The sequence below is a fragment of the Cavia porcellus genome, unplaced genomic scaffold (genome assembly GCF_034190915.1).
Source record: "Cavia porcellus strain 051 isolate PalLab524CR breed Dunkin Hartley unplaced genomic scaffold, mCavPor4.1 scaffold_13, whole genome shotgun sequence".
In the NCBI taxonomy this organism is placed as follows: domain Eukaryota; kingdom Metazoa; phylum Chordata; class Mammalia; order Rodentia; family Caviidae; genus Cavia; species Cavia porcellus.
The window spans coordinates 10,035,049-10,050,422 of NW_026947496.1; the positions used below are offsets into that span (position 1 = coordinate 10,035,049).

Sequence of the window (15,374 nt, forward strand, 5' to 3'; positions counted from 1 at the left end):
CTATTGGAGACCACTACAAAGTAGCTCTGAGCAGGATTTAAAATGAACTCATTGGCTTTCTATGTTTTTCTGTGAGTCTGGCTTGGCCTAGACCCCTTGCCTGGCGATGGGAGCTGATTCATAGTAAGTGAACCTCTATGAATCACTGGCCCTGGCTGAGGCCTGTAGTGGCCTGTGAGGCCAGAGATACCTCAAAGGGCAAGATAAGGTCACAGCTGCGGACACTCTGGCTCCAACCCCAATTAACTAGGTAGAGACTGCAGCTGCAGAAATTACTCCTACAGTCTCACTTCTCCCATGTCTTCATGATATGACAGTGCTACTGAATTGACTTGATTCATTCCTTGAAGTGACTCCCAAGGTCCTGCTCACTGCCTGCACTTTCCTCAGTTTCTCCGCCCTTTGTCCTTGGTCCTAATATACGTGGACTGATCCAGAGAATCCTTTATCTTTACCCTCGAAGCCTCAAGCTTAATTAAAGGGTTTTGACCCTCCTGGAACCCTAAAAATCATACAATTTGTCTGTTTTTATTTAACCTCCACCATACACTCGTTTGGGAGATTGGGAATCTAGGACAGAACCTGATAACTAGTGTTAGTGAGGTAATGCTTTTACACTGTTGGTGGAAATGTAAAATTGGAAAGCCATTACAGAAAGGCATTTGGAGGTTCCTCGAAAATTAAAAACAGCCAGGCATGGTGGCTCACACCTGTAATCCCAGCACTCAGGAGGCTGAAGAGGGAGGATCGTTACAAGATTCAGACCAGTTTGGTTTACAAAGTGAGTTCAAGGCCAGCCTGAACTGCATAGTGAGACCCCGTCTCAAAAAAGACAAAAAAAAAGAAAATTAAAAACAGAACTGCTTATGGTCCACCCATCTCACTTCTGGGCAAATATTCAGAGGAAATAAAATCAGTACATCAAAGAGTACTTCCTTGTTCACTGCAGTAGTGCTCACAACAGCTAAAATGTGAAATCAACCACAGGGCCCACCAACAGATGAATGGATAAAGAAAATATATATACACATGAGACTATTAGCCCTAAAAAAATCCTGTCATTTGTGGTAACACGGATGAGCCTAGACAACATGACACTGTCAGAAATAAGCCAGACACAGACAGACAAAGACCATGTGATCTTACTTATGTGTGGAGCCCAAAAAGAGAACTCACAGCAACAGAGAGTGATGGTTACCAGGGTGTGGGGTGCTGATAAATGTAAAGGTATTGGTTTGGGGTAGAAACTTGCAGTCACGACAATGTACACTGCAATGCTCTGCAAATGCAAATGGCAACACTTGCAAGTTGCAAAAAGAGCAAATCTGAGCTGTATCCACCTTAAAAAGAATAACCTGAATCCGTAAGTGAAGAGTCAGAAATGATAACTAAGGTTACTCCAACAAAAGTTATAAATATGTAGTTGTTTTCTCTTGTTCTTTTATCTTCTTTAAAAGACAAAGTAATAACTGTATCATTTGATTTGTGTCACTTATAATGGACCGAGTCAGGTAATGCAGTGAAACTGTACTGAAGATTTCTGGATCTCACTGGAATTAAGTCAGTTTAAATCTAAAGCCAGTTCTAGTGAGTTAAGAAGTACATCATAATCTCCAGATTACAACAAAGAGGAGGAGAATGAGGAGAGAATTATAGAAAGTCATTTAAAAAATCAGAATGCAACATTAGAAAAGACTTACTGGATGCAAAATAAAGGAGTAAAAGAGGTTAACAGAACTAAAAACACTTAAGGACATAGAGAAAACAAAAGTAAGACGTAAGTCTAACTATATAAATAATAAAATATGATTGATTAAATAAAAGGCACAAATTGTAAACTACAGATCCAACAATATGGCATCTAAAGGAGAAATACTTTAGATTCAAAGGTGTAAGTCATGCAAACAGCAACTACAAGAAAGCTAAAATTACTAATATTAGACAAAATAGATTTTAAATAAGGTTACTAGAAAAACATACATGCTTTATAACAATAGAAGAATCAATCTGCTAGGAACACATAACTTATCAGCATGGATATACTGAGTCACAGTATCAAATACAGCAAAAACTTTCAAAAAGAAAAAAAAAAAAAGGACAAATAGACCCTTCAAGAGCAACAGTTGAAGTCTTTAAAGCCCAACCAACCAGGCATCTAATAGATTCTGCAAGTCATAACGTGCCTGGAGAATCCTTGACTTCGCCCACATGAAACTTGCTTCTCCTTTATCTCTGTTAACAGGCAACTGCATTAGACCAATTGTTCAAGCCAAAAACTTCAGCTGCTCACTCTCCAGACAATAAATTAATGAACCCAAAACGTGTCTCTTCAAAACAAATCAGCATCCAACTGCTTTTCCCCTTTTACACACTGGCCTAAGCCATCCCTGTCTGTCACTGGATAATGGTTTCTTGTCTTTCTCCGGTCCCTGCACTCTAGCTCCACAAAGCAGCCAAGTGAACCTTCTAATACTAATTCAGTCGTGTTGCTCTCCACACTCAACTTACTCTTTCTAGTAAATTTTGAATGAAATCCAAGCCCGACACGCTCCTTTTCCAGCTTTATTTTTTGTTCCCCTAAGCCACACTGGACTCTGCTATCCTCATCAATTTACTAAACACCATGCACACAAGTCAGAGTCCCAAACTTGCATACAAGAGTGCAAAACAAACGATTTGGATACCTAGTAACAAAAGGATACAATGTAGTTATAAATTTTAGTGAAACTACAACTACGTAAAAAATTGAGACGTTACAATAAAAAGCCGACAATCACAGTCTACATATGGGATTAAGAAAATTCAGTATTTTGCATGATAAAAGGCCAAAAGAAGCTGACATACGAAGCTGAGTTCAGTGAAATGAAGTCTGGCTTTTGCTTTCTTTGGCTGGTTTTCATAAACGCACAAATGCCTCAGGACAAACAAAAACAATAATTCCTTTACGGAATAAAAGGAAGAGATTATGTTTTTTGATTTAAAAAAGTCTAGTATTATTTTCCCCAATTTGCAAGTCTAGGTCTTCTTTAAACACCCCGCCCTGTTTTTTGAGACAGGGTCTCACTTTATAATTCAGGCTGGCCTCAATCAGGGTGTGGTGATACTTGCTTCAGCCTCCCAAGTGCTGGGGTAACACGCGTGTGCCACCACGCTTGGCTAAATCTAGGTTTTAAACTAGATTAAGCTTTTACTATTATGTAAAAATGACACGTACATTTTTGACATCTGGATCCTTACTACCTGGATCAACATAATTTTTCAAACGGTTCTGACATTCGTTACGTCTGTTTGTAGTCTATGATATAAACAGTCTATTTAGAGTTTAATAAGACCGACGCTGATGGTATCGCTTTAAAAGGATCAACTTTAATTTCTTCCCAAGAGAGGAACAAACTTAAAAGGTCTGATTAACTTAAAAGTGTGTCTAGAACCATGCCTAAAAGAAAGCAAAGATGAGGTTTTAAACAATCGAGGCGTTTCAAAACTGTATGCTTGTCCCCAAAACCTTATCTCCGGACCAGTACACTTTTTGTACTGCTTGTTGCGGGCGGAGTGCCGAGAGCCGGGCCCCCGTGGTCTCTGTACTTAAACCCGCCGACCTCGGCCTCACGGATGGTAGCGTCCGCGGGGCTCGGCTGCGGCCTCCACTGCTCCCCGGCCGGGCCTGCAGTTCCAGAAACAGTCTCTCTGAGAGGGCGGCGCTCAGCACCGAGGAGGGCGGGCCCCGGGCGTTGGGTGGGACGGAGACTCCCTGCCTAGCCGGCGGGGCGCGAAGGCAGAACACTAACGACACAGCCACAGCCGCCCCAACTGGGGCTGGGCTTCCGGGCGGGGAATGGCCCGCGCGGTTTTGGGGACGCAGGCGCGCGCGCACGCGCGCCTCAGACTTCCGGGCGTAGCTCCGCCCCAAGACGTCCCTTCCGCGCAGTGCCCAGAGCCGCGCGTCCCTGGGGCAACGTTCCGATACCAAGGTTCCGGAGTTGGGGGAGAGCCACAAAATGAAAGACTGGAGCCCAGGTTCACTCGTAAACGTTTGGTTAATGATTAAACCGGTGAAGTCGGTTTTTTACTTTCTTTTTAACTCCGCCTTCAAGACTACCAAAACTACAACAGCAACAGTTTTGAGTGGTCTCTGAACACTTCCTATTTCATCCAAACTGAAAATACTGCGCAAGTGAATTGGGCGAGGAATTTACGTAAACTTTGGCAGCAGATTTTTTTTTTTTTTTTTTTTGGCGGAGGAGGGAACTCCCGTACTTTGCCCTGAGCTACATCGTAGCCCCCAGTGCTGGGATTACAGGCCTGTACCACTACCATAACTTATTTTTCAAACTTGGTCTTTCCAAGTTTTTTATTTGGCTTCAGTTGCAGTCTGACATCATACCTGAGCAATTTGAATGCGTTTCCCACACACACACTTAATCCTTTCTACAATGTATAATTTCCGCGTGCAACACTACAAAACACTGACCAGAAGTAACTTGGAGATGATTAATATCCCGGTGCAAGATATTAAGAGAAGCCTAGGAGCTCTCCACGAATGAGGCACAGGAATATCAAATTTTCCACAAAATTCTGGCCTCCCTTAGCGAACTAGCTCTCAACAGGAATATCCCCGTCTTTGCAACCCTCCTTGTCAAGCTTCGGGATCTAAATGCTCCGATTCTTTTGTTGTTCTTAAATGTTCAATTCTATTTCAGGTTTTTTCCCGACCGGGTCCCACATGTGTAGTCGAAGCTGGCCTTACGTTTCTCTTGCCTCAGCCTCCTGATTGCTGGGATTATAGGCGTGCCCCACCCCGCCGAGTTTAAAGGCCCAATTCTAAAGGCTCAATTCTAACTTTCACCAGATCTCAAATCACCCGCGACACTCGCTCTACTACCTGAAGGTACTAGTCATCATACCGGAAGTTACGTCACGACGTTCTGGGTTCCGCCCCCGGAAATAAGACTTTACTTCCGGGTTGTTAGCGCGGACTCAGACCACTTTTTCCCTGCGCGCTGTGCACATGCGCGACGGCTCCTTTTCCCTCCTTCCGCCACTTCCACTAGGTTGTACCGTCCAGGGAGCCGCCGGCACCGCTGCCGCGAAGTCGGGAAGTTCAAGATGGCCGCCGCGGAGACCCAGGCGCTGCGGGAACAGCCGGAGTAAGTCGGCTCTGTAGGCGGGCGGGAGTCTGCGGACCCGGCGAGTGGGAGACGGCGGAAACTGCACGGACGGGCGGGAAAGTTCGGGCCTAACGGCGGGACCCAAACTTTGGCTCTCCCCGCGCTGCGTCGTGGGTGGGAGGCGTGAGGAGCGGGCCTCGGAGTCCGCTGTCCCCGGGCCGGGCCTGCGCGCCGCGTTGCCGGGAGGCGCGGGCGCCAGCGGCCTCTACAGGTCCTGTGCGCGGCGGCTGCAGGCGGAGGTCACTGCTTCCTGCTCCTGCGGGAACCCGGCGAGCTGGCGGCGGCGGGGCGGGGACACGAGGGGCGGCAGCGACCGCGGGTGAGCCCAGAGTCCTTTCCTCTGCATACGGTACCCCGGTCGTCCTGTTACTTACGGGAATCAACTTGAGAACCTGAGAGCGCCAGGGTCAGTCTCCGATCGTCCCAGAACCAGTCTGCGGCCAGCCTGCGCCTCACCTCCCAGTCCCACACTTCTCTCCAGCGCCCACCCGGTGTTTCCCCCACTGCCTGTTGGCATCTTTTCCGCCAACCTGCAAACTTGAAGCAAAGTAAGAAAGGCCTTGGTTTTTAGGCCTGAGGTTTTTTTCTGTTGTTTCCTCTTTGAGTTTGTAGCTTTTTTAGAGGACGAATGGAATAAGGATAGAAATTGGTGGCTGCTTCCCAACCTAAACCACTTTTATGTCTGTAATTAAGCAGTATAGGGTTCCATGTGGCCAAGTGAACACACACTGTATAGGCAAAAGCTAACGGCTGCTTAACCAAAGCTATAGTGTGTGTGTGTGTGTGTGTGTGTGTGTGTGTGTGTGTATTTATGCAGGGAAAATTCAAGTAAGAACCTAAAAGTGGATTTTTAAACAGTATTCCTATAGCGAAAAAATGTGGATAGTCTCACGGTATCTTGACAAAGAGATAGGAAAAATCTTTGCTAGCAGACAACCTGACAGTTCATTCCTTTGCATCAATTCTGAACTCTTAGCCAGACAATTATGCCAATATTTTTTATTAAAGAGATTTTGAAAGTTGCAGTATTAATTTCACAATTAGAAGAGAACCCATGGATTCTAAGTTCCATGTGTAGCATAGTTGCAGTATTTATGCATGTAGTACAGATCTGATATACAATTGAATTTTCTGGTAATTTGAGAGTTTCATTCAGTTATTCAATTCATTTGATTTTAGGGACAGTTTAGAGTTCTTTTGAGCAAGAGTGTTTTGGTCATGTTTCATTTACATATCCAAATAATACCGGATTTGATTATAAACACTTATTTGTTTAGGCTCTGCGCTGTGACACTGAAATAGTCTTTCATTTCTCCTTCCTAACCCAGCTAATTTGAAAATAGTTAACAAAGAAAATAACAGTGATATAAAAGCAGATTCTGTGCATGCTGATAGGACACTGATTCATTTTAAGGCTATGGAATTTATTCAGAGGAGAAATATTAGAGGTAATAAGTGTTTTAAAAACTGGTTTTTAAGCTCCCGGAAGACCTTATGGCTTTTCATGTCAGTCTCTTTAAGTAAGCCCTTTTTTTTAAAAACTTACTTGCATTTACTGAAGATTAGGTATTCTTCAAAGAATTGAGCAAATAACAGTTTGTGTAACAGTGCTGTGGAGATAGGTACTGTACTGTCTTGTGTGTTTTACAGATGATGAAACTGGTGGCACAGAGAAACAGTACTTTAACTGAGGTCACCCTAAGTAAAGGACTCATTTAAACTGTGGCAGTCTGGTTCTAAAGCACTCCTCTAGCTATTGTATAGTCTGACCTTAACTATACATTGTAGCTCCTTTTAAATTTGTGTTTAAAGTTTCAAAACTTTTGTACTTACTGCCACTGTTGTAAATATTATGTGGGGGGAGGGGTGGCAGGAATAGAACCTTTCCAAGGCCTTGCACAAACTGTGTCTGATCTGCATCCCAGTCAGGTCAGTTTTTTAATGTGATATTTTTAATTCATTGATTTGTAAGAGGTGAGGCAGAAGGAACGTTGGACTAGTTTGTCTTTGGGACCCATTCTAACTTACGTCTACATTACTTCTGTATTGAAAGCACTGTGATTTGTCAGAGAAATGTGTCATTACGTTCCTTGTAAAGAAGCAGTAGCATTCACTTAGCTCACCATTTAAAAACGTTTTTAAGAATTGTTTATCTTGAAAATTCCCATTCATGCACAAATTCAATGAGTTATGTGTTTCCAAAGCATAAATTGAGAGGCTGGGGATTTAGCTCAGCAGCAGCATAAGCGCCTGCCTTGGAAGCGTGCAGTCCTGAGTTGGATCCCCATACCAAAAAAAAAAAGCATAAGTTGAATGCTTCCCAAACAGTTTATTAACTGTTAGTTAGGAAAAAACATGTGAAAGATAATAAAATAGTTGCAGTGGTTGGTAGTTGGTTATTCTGGTTTTGTTTGTTTTTGAGGTTTTTCCTTAACTGCCTGAAGCCCCAAGACCTGGGTCATTTAAAGGCTAACACTTGAAACAGAACAGTTACTGTGTAGGTTCTCAGTAAATACTTGTTTTGTGATAAACCTGATGTAAATGGGTAGGTATGCACATCCACCTGCCAAGTGATAAATAGTACAATGTGAATATAAAGCGTAAGTTTCTGTATATGGACTTTGTGTGCATCCTGTATCATCAGTGGACACTGGCCCATAAGACCAACAATTCCCAGTTTTTAATGAGCATCTTGTTTCTGAAACTTCAGGGGAAAGTTGTTGATGATGAACCTTGTCTGCCTTTGGGTAGACTCCTGCATAGGTTTCCCGTGTAGAATACAGGCTTTCGCCCCCCAGCAATGGAGGTGGAACCCGGGGCATCTTACCAGGAGTGGTTGACCACTGAGCCTATGCCCTCAGGCCAAGCAATCCAATCTGTCTTCCTCTCTTTGCTCTTTTGGTGCTGGTGCTAGAATCGGACTCTGGCAATGGTAGGCAAGTGCTCTTGCACTGAGCTCAGCCCCCAGACGTTTTTTTCTTCGAGAGTTCTGCAGAGGAGGTTGAAGGTTTGCCATCACACAGCTCCATATGGGCGAACCCTGGGATTGTGGTTGGCATGGAGCGGTCTTGTCAGGAACCTTCTCTTGAGGCTGCAGTGTGAACTCGGATCCCCTGTGAGGATTTTGTGTACTCAGCACAGATGCAGGGCATCCTGATGCAAATCCCAATTCCTTTTTTTTTTTTTTTTTGGTCTTTTTCCTTTTTATCGGTACTGGGGATCGAACTCACGACTGCCTGCTTGCAAGGCATGTGCTTATGCCGCTGAGCTAAATCTCCAGCTCCGCAAATCCCAATTCTGAGAGCACCAGGAGCTAGGTTTTTCTTTACTGTGGCTTTTTAAGCTGTTTAGGAACTGTGAATTGGAACTTCTAAAGCTTTTGTGAACTGTCTACAGAAAGCATTAGAAAAAACAAAGGTTCAAAAAGCAGATTTTTGTTTGATTATTTTTGTTACTGCATGTGATTATACACTATGTGTATGCTGAGGCTCCAAAGATGTAAGTAAGTAAAAAAACATTTGAAGAGCTAAAGGTCTGTAGTAGAAACTGTCAGTGTTGAGTACAGCTTTTCTGTGTTACTCTAGGCACATCATTTCCTTAGCTCAGCAGATACTTACTGAGTACCTGCTGTGAGTTAAACAATCCCATGGGCCCTTGGAAAAGAATATGGAACGAAAGATAAAAACTCTGTTCTCTTAGTGTTTTGCTATAATAGAGACCTCAGGAATTAGATTAGGTTGTAAAGTTAGTTTAGAAAATGAATTAAACACAGAAAGATGTGTGTTGCACTCAAGTGGAGTCAGGAAGACTTGCCGGGGAAAGTGATGTCTGAGCTAGAGCCAAGCGAGATGAAAGGAAGCGCGGTAGCGCAGTGTCTGGGGAACGCAGGAGGAGGAAGCCAAGGACCAGGTGTGGAGCGCTGTGCACGGGGAGCTTGGCCGCTGAGTGTAGGGCCTGGGAGAGGATTTTAGCTGGGGCAGTAATCAGGTTTGCCAAGACAGCGGCCTGGTCTGAATGTTTTAAAAGCAGTCTCTGTCAAGTGGAAGAGCTTTTGGCTGACTTGGGATGCAGGGTCAGCCTTTTCACAGGTGTGATGTGTGTGTGACCTTAGACAGGTCCCTTACACCTCCTCAAGCCTTAGTCTCTCTCCGCAGTGGCGAGACATTTCTGGGGCACTAGGTATGACAGGCATGTGTAGTGTGAATTGTCACCACAAATCTATGATTTATCTATACTGTTGCTTCCCCAGCTTTTACAGCTCAGAGAAACAAAGTCCAGCGGAGTGGCTTGCTTGAGGTTCCTAGAGCTGTCTTGGAGGAGGCAGCGTTTTAAGCCAGGTAGTTTGACTCAAGAGTCGGTGCTTTTTGGCAGCATTCCTTAAGGCCCCGTCCTCAGTAGCTCCCTGTCATCTGCACAGTAGTCTGTGAGGAGATTGGTGACCTAGGATCGATGCCATAACGGTTTGCCTTTGGGGTGTGTAGTTCACGCTAAGCCCTGTCCTAAGCATGTACTGTGTTTACCTGTGCAAACTGCATGGCAGCCTCCCAGGTGGGAACTCTGATCTTCTCCATCTGCTTGTGAGATGACCTGGGGTCCAAGAGCTTACAGTGGCCTAAGCCTCACAACCACAGCTTTTGCCTGGGCAGCTAGGAGACTCTTTAACCACTCAGCTCTCCTTAATTTGGAATTCGCTTGGAGAGAGTGTCAGAGGAGGTTTGACTTCTATCTACCTTAATGACTAGAATTTGAACTTTGAGCCTTAGGTTTTATATACCCAGAAATCATTCATAGTTCTTAAAAAAGTTCTCTGTAGCTTTAATTCACCTAACAGCTCCCTTCCCAGTAAGTCAAGGATCAGAGAAGAAAGGCACATACCCAGTCTTCTGAATTGAAGGCGAGGTGTCTCCAGGAAAGCGATGTGCTTGCTTGTCTAGTCAATAGCAGGAGCAGAGTTGCAGTGTCGATCTTTTGCTTCAATCTGTGTGGTTCTGTTGCCCTCCACAGTACAGCAGGAGGGTCCAGAGAGAAGTAGGTGAGTCCAAACCATGACTGGCACCAGAGGACACAGTTTCCTCTGCTCCTCTCTTCAGTTCTCTGTCCTTTCTCATACTCTGGTGCTAGAAATAGAGATTAACAAAAGTCAGAGTTTTGTGTGTTTGATACCATGTGCTAGCTATGTGTTGTCCACTCCTCCCCTTCCTTTACATCTGTTGTCCTTTAGTAACTTTTCAGACACTTCCATTTGCCCCCCTCACACACACACACACACTCTGTTCACTGAAGACCAAGACCTGGCTAGAGAACCAAACACTACCTCAGCCCCAGCCATGATCCTCGGAAATGGCAGCGCCATTGTAGAGAACCCAGCCAGCAATCAGACCTTGCAGTTCCTAGGCCTCTGCGACCCCTCTGCCCCGCTCACCCCCAGAATCACGTGCTTCGCCTTGCCGTCTCCTGGAATTGGTCCTCTTGGAGTCGCAGTCTCTGTTAGAACAGATTTTTGCACAGGTTTGTTTGGTGCCCTGGCTGTCCTTTGCTGCGTGTAACCCTAAGCTTTGCCACCTGTTTTCTAGCTCGGAAATGCCCCTTTTGTCTTTTCAGAATTCTTTGCTCATTCTTTAGGGCAGTGTTATTCAGCGTATTTTTAATCTGCCTTTTTTCTCAATAAACATCTCTACCCTAGTGTCCCTGCTTAACAGGTAGACTGGGCTTTTTCTTTGATCTACAGAGTACCTTCCCTAACCACACACAATGAGTTGCAGTGACCCTTAAGGGTCTCTATTCTGTCTCCGTCATGCTCTTCTCCAATGTTTTACAGTTGTGTTCTGTGACTTTCTTCTCTGCTGTACTTCATTTCCCTGAGGGAGGTGATACTGGTCATGTACACTGTTTTCCTGCCATTTGGCTTAATACCTACAGTGCTAAGTGATTTTAAAAAATGTCTTCAGAGGTCGATGCATAGGTTCATAGACCTCCCGAGGAACTGCTAGTGTAGGTGGTGTAGTAAACTTACTGAGAGTGTATAGGTATGTTATTTGAAACTGACACAATGATCCATATCTTCCTCCAAAAATGGTATGATGACCAGAGTCCACTTTAAAATTTGGTTGTGATCTTATTTTAGTTGCAGTGTGTTAACTATATTTCATACTTAAAGTATTTTCAGTTTGCAGTGGACTTACTGGAACATAACCCCATCAGAAGTCAAGAAGTATCTGTAATGATATTGAACCTGTATTTAACCTTGGATGATTATACAGTGCTAAATTTAGAGCCATAAACTTTTTAACACAACATAATCCAAAGAATTAAGTGTAGAATCTCTATTAGTATGGTTTTGTTTTTGCATAGTATTATTAGTAGAAAGATATTTTGGAAATTGAGTTTTCCATTTATGAGTCAGAAGGGTGAAATTAGGTGAACAGTTACTGGATTGAACCGTGTGTAATTGCTGGTATTAGACTTGTTGATGTACTGGTATCCTTTCTTATGATTTATCTTAAAGTCTAAATCCTCAGGAGATCTGAACATCCAACATCGTCAGTCTCCACTCCAGTGCTGTCACTTGCTTATGGTGAATATAGCTCAGCATTGGCTCTGCAGACTTTGGAACAGGAGCTGGAGTATTAGGTCAGATATGCTCAGAACAAATGACTTTCTACATTTGTTGTCCAAATGTCAATTTTCTGAATTCAAATGGAAAAGGAGATTAGTCTCCCAATTTATTATCAATATTCTATGAAAAAAATGATTCTTGAATATAGATGAGAAGTGCAGGTTTAAAGAATCAAATTACTGAGTGACTTGTGTAAATCAGTATTAAGATTTTTCTGTGTCTGATTTACAGTCCCTTTTTTGGGTAAGTTTTTAAACCTTACCCCATAGTTTTTCCTCTAATGATTTACAAGTTCAGCGATTAGGAACTAAATTGAAATTATGTTAATTACCCAGTTCGGTTCTTGGCACATATTTTTTTGAAATAAAATACCTGGAGTTGTTCCTAAAAATTTTTTTAGTGACTAGCTTAATGTATTACATAGAAACGTGTTTTGTCATTTCTGCTAATTTTCTTACAACTCAGACTGGATAAATACTCTGATTTTAAAGTGTCTTCTGTACATTTATAGGTTGGAAGATGCTGATAATTCTGAAAAGAGTGTCAATGAAGAAAATGGAGAAGTATCAGAAGACCAATCTCAAAATAAACACAGTCGTCACAAAAAAAAGAAACATAAACACAGAAGTAAACATAAGAAGCATAAACATTCCTCAGAAGAAGACAAGGATAAAAAACATAAGCATAAGCATAAACACAAGAAACATAAAAGAAAGGAAATTATCGATGCTTCAGACAGAGAGGGGATGTCTCCAGCAAAAAGAACTAAACTCGATGATTTAGCTTTGCTGGAAGACTTGGAGAAGCAGAGGGCCTTGATTAAAGCTGAACTTGATAATGAGCTGATGGAAGGGAAGGTCCAGTCTGGGATGGGACTTATTTTACAAGGCTACGAGTCTGGCTCTGAAGAGGAAGGGGAGATTCATGAAAAGGCCAGAAATGGGAATAGGTCAAGTACTAGATCTTCTAGTACAAAGGGCAAACTTGAAGTTGTGGACAATAAAAATAGTACAAAAAAACGAAGTAAAAGCAGATCCAAAGAACGGACTAGACATAGGTCGGATAAAAAGAAAAGTAAGGGAGGTATTGAAATAGTTAAAGAGAAAACAACCAGGAGCAAGTCGAAGGAGAGGAAGAAGTCCAAAAGTCCATCCAAGAGAAGTAAGTCTCAAGACCAAGCAAGAAAATCAAAGTCCCCTGCCCTTAGGAGGCGATCTCAGGAGAAGGTGGGCAAGGCCAGATCGCCTGCTGATGAAAAGGTGAAAAGTGAGGATAAAAGTAAGACAAGAGATAGGAAAAAATCCCCGATTATAAATGAAAGTAGAAGTCGAGATCGAGGTAAGAAGTCCAGATCCCCAGTTGACCTGCGAGGTAAATCCAAAGACAGAAGGTCGCGGTCCAAAGAGAGAAAATCAAAGCGCTCTGACCTCGATAAGGAGAGGAAGCCCATCAAGTCGCCCTCGAAGGACGCTTCCTCTGGGAAAGAGAACAGGTCACCCAGTCGAAGGCCTGGCCGCAGTCCTAAGAGAAGGAGTCTGTCTCCAAAGCAGCGCGATAAGGCCCGGAGAAGTCGCTCTCCACTCTTGAACGACAGAAGATCTAAGCAGAGCAAGTCGCCTTCTCGAACTCTGTCCCCGGGTAGAAGAGCCAGGAGCCGATCTTTGGAAAGAAAGCGCAGGGAGCCAGAGAGGAGGCGACTTTCTTCTCCAAGGTAGCTTGTTCACAAAACGTTGATGCATTTTACCAGTGTACCATATTTTAAAGGGGAAAATAGAACTTGAGAGCGAGCCATTAAAAATGAAGTCATGAGTTTAGTAATTTTAAATATAACCCACTTCATTGGTCATGTAAACATTTATGTTTATGAATGTTTTACAAATACTGAGCTTGACAGCAGAATTAGTTTTCCATTCAAGTTCTTGGGTTAATTTGCTGGATCACGCCTCTAAATCAGGTGATTGAAGGCTTTCACGACAGGCCCACATGTGCTCTGCTGTCCCCCCGAGCGTCTTCTGCCAGCAGTGGTCCCTAAAGAACACGTTAACCGATTACGTCTTCTTGCTGTTAATCTTAACTCATGAGGTGACAAGGGTCACTTTTACTCCTGGCTTTCAAATGATGTAGTCAGAGAAGTTAATGTGATTCAGTTCTATGATCATAGAACTGAGTTTTTCAGGAAGGTGGAAGGAGGGTCATGTAGAGCCAAATCATTGTAAGCCACTTTGGAAATTGATGTGATAATATCTTCTGTATATTGAGTAATTGTGTGATTTGGAATTATTGGCCAAGTATTCCTGATTAAAAGGATGTTGAGCCAGGTATGGTGGCGCACACCTAGAATTCCGGTATTTGGACACCTGAGGCAGGAGGCTCGCACAAATTCCCGAGGCCAGCCTGTGCTACAAAGCCAGTGTAAACTACAGTGAGTCTATCTCAAAAAAAAAAAAGTGTTGGCTCATAAATGTGAATTCCTAGTCACTCACTGTGTAAATTTTTATTGTATAGTTGTAAATAAACTTCGAAGTTTAAATTGTCACATTCTCAGAAACTGCAAGACTGTTTTCAAAGTATTCTAAAGAGACACTTTCCTACTTTTACTCCTCTAAATCACATTGGAATGGAATAGCCCCTCTTGCTTTCACTCTCTGCATTGAAGCAGTTGTGAGTTTAATGATTCTTGATAAAGTGTTTTGTAATTATATTGGTAATCTTGCAGTTTGAAGACAAGGTTCTAAACTTACCCAATACCAGACCTGAGTATTTGAAGCAAAAATGTTTTCTGGTCACAGAAGAGGTATAAGTCATTAAATCTGTGTAACGCAGAAGTAGTTTCTGCGTCTCCATCTTTTCACAGCTGAACTGTAATTATTCCTTTGTTGAAACTGATGAAAATTTAGTCATCCCAGGTTTTCAGTGTTGTATGTAAAGATGTCCCTTGATCACATATGTGGTTTCTCCGTAGAATACATTTGTAGAAACAGACTTGCAAACTGCCCTATGCAGTCACATTTCAGAACTTACAACCAAATTTCCTTCCAGGAAAGATAGACCACCTTGTGTTTCCTCTACTGTGCGGGCTAGTATTTTCACAGAACTCTCACTATACAAGATACCATGTGATACGCTAAATAATGAAAGAAAAACACTTTTAAGTATTTTAGATCACTATTGAGATTAAGCATTTTTATTTTGCTTGCATTTAAGCAATTAATACTTCATTCCTCCCTTGTACACTCTTTATTTTATCCTGTTGACAAGTTTTAACCAGTCTTTGAAAAGAATGTCTGTATAAACAGATTATAGTGTCAGGGATTTAGCTCAGCGGCATAAGTACCTGGCTGGCAAGCCCGAAGTCATGAGTTCGATCCCTGGTACCACCAAAAAAAACATAAATAAATAAATAAATAAGCAAACAAACATATATGTACTACAGATCTGAATCAGAGTGTACCTTGCTTATTTTAGCTGGATCTAAGAAAGATTCTTTTAGGAAATGTACAAGGCAATTCATATTTTTATCAATAGGGAAATTGTAATTTTTACTTTTATTTCAGGCAGAACTATATATCGTTTATTTACTTAGACTTACT

At 42.6% G+C, this 15,374-nt stretch overlaps 1 protein-coding gene across 15 annotated transcripts in view; it reads left to right on the forward strand.

The window, feature by feature from the left end:
* Positions 1-4,955: 4,955 nt before the first annotated feature.
* The window catches only part of Prp4k (pre-mRNA processing factor kinase PRP4K), a 33,590-nt gene continuing 23,171 nt past the window's right edge, over positions 4,956-15,374 (forward strand). For all 15 annotated transcript variants that reach the window (XR_001201082.3, XR_001201083.3, XR_001201084.3 and 12 more), the window contains exons 1-2: positions 4,956-5,147; positions 12,296-13,495. Coding sequence is in view for 1 of the 15 variants with exons in the window: in XM_003468823.5 (XP_003468871.2) it covers positions 5,107-5,147; positions 12,296-13,495 (1,241 nt within the window). In the remaining 14 variants the exon portion in view is untranslated. The remainder of the gene's footprint in view (positions 5,148-12,295; positions 13,496-15,374) is intronic.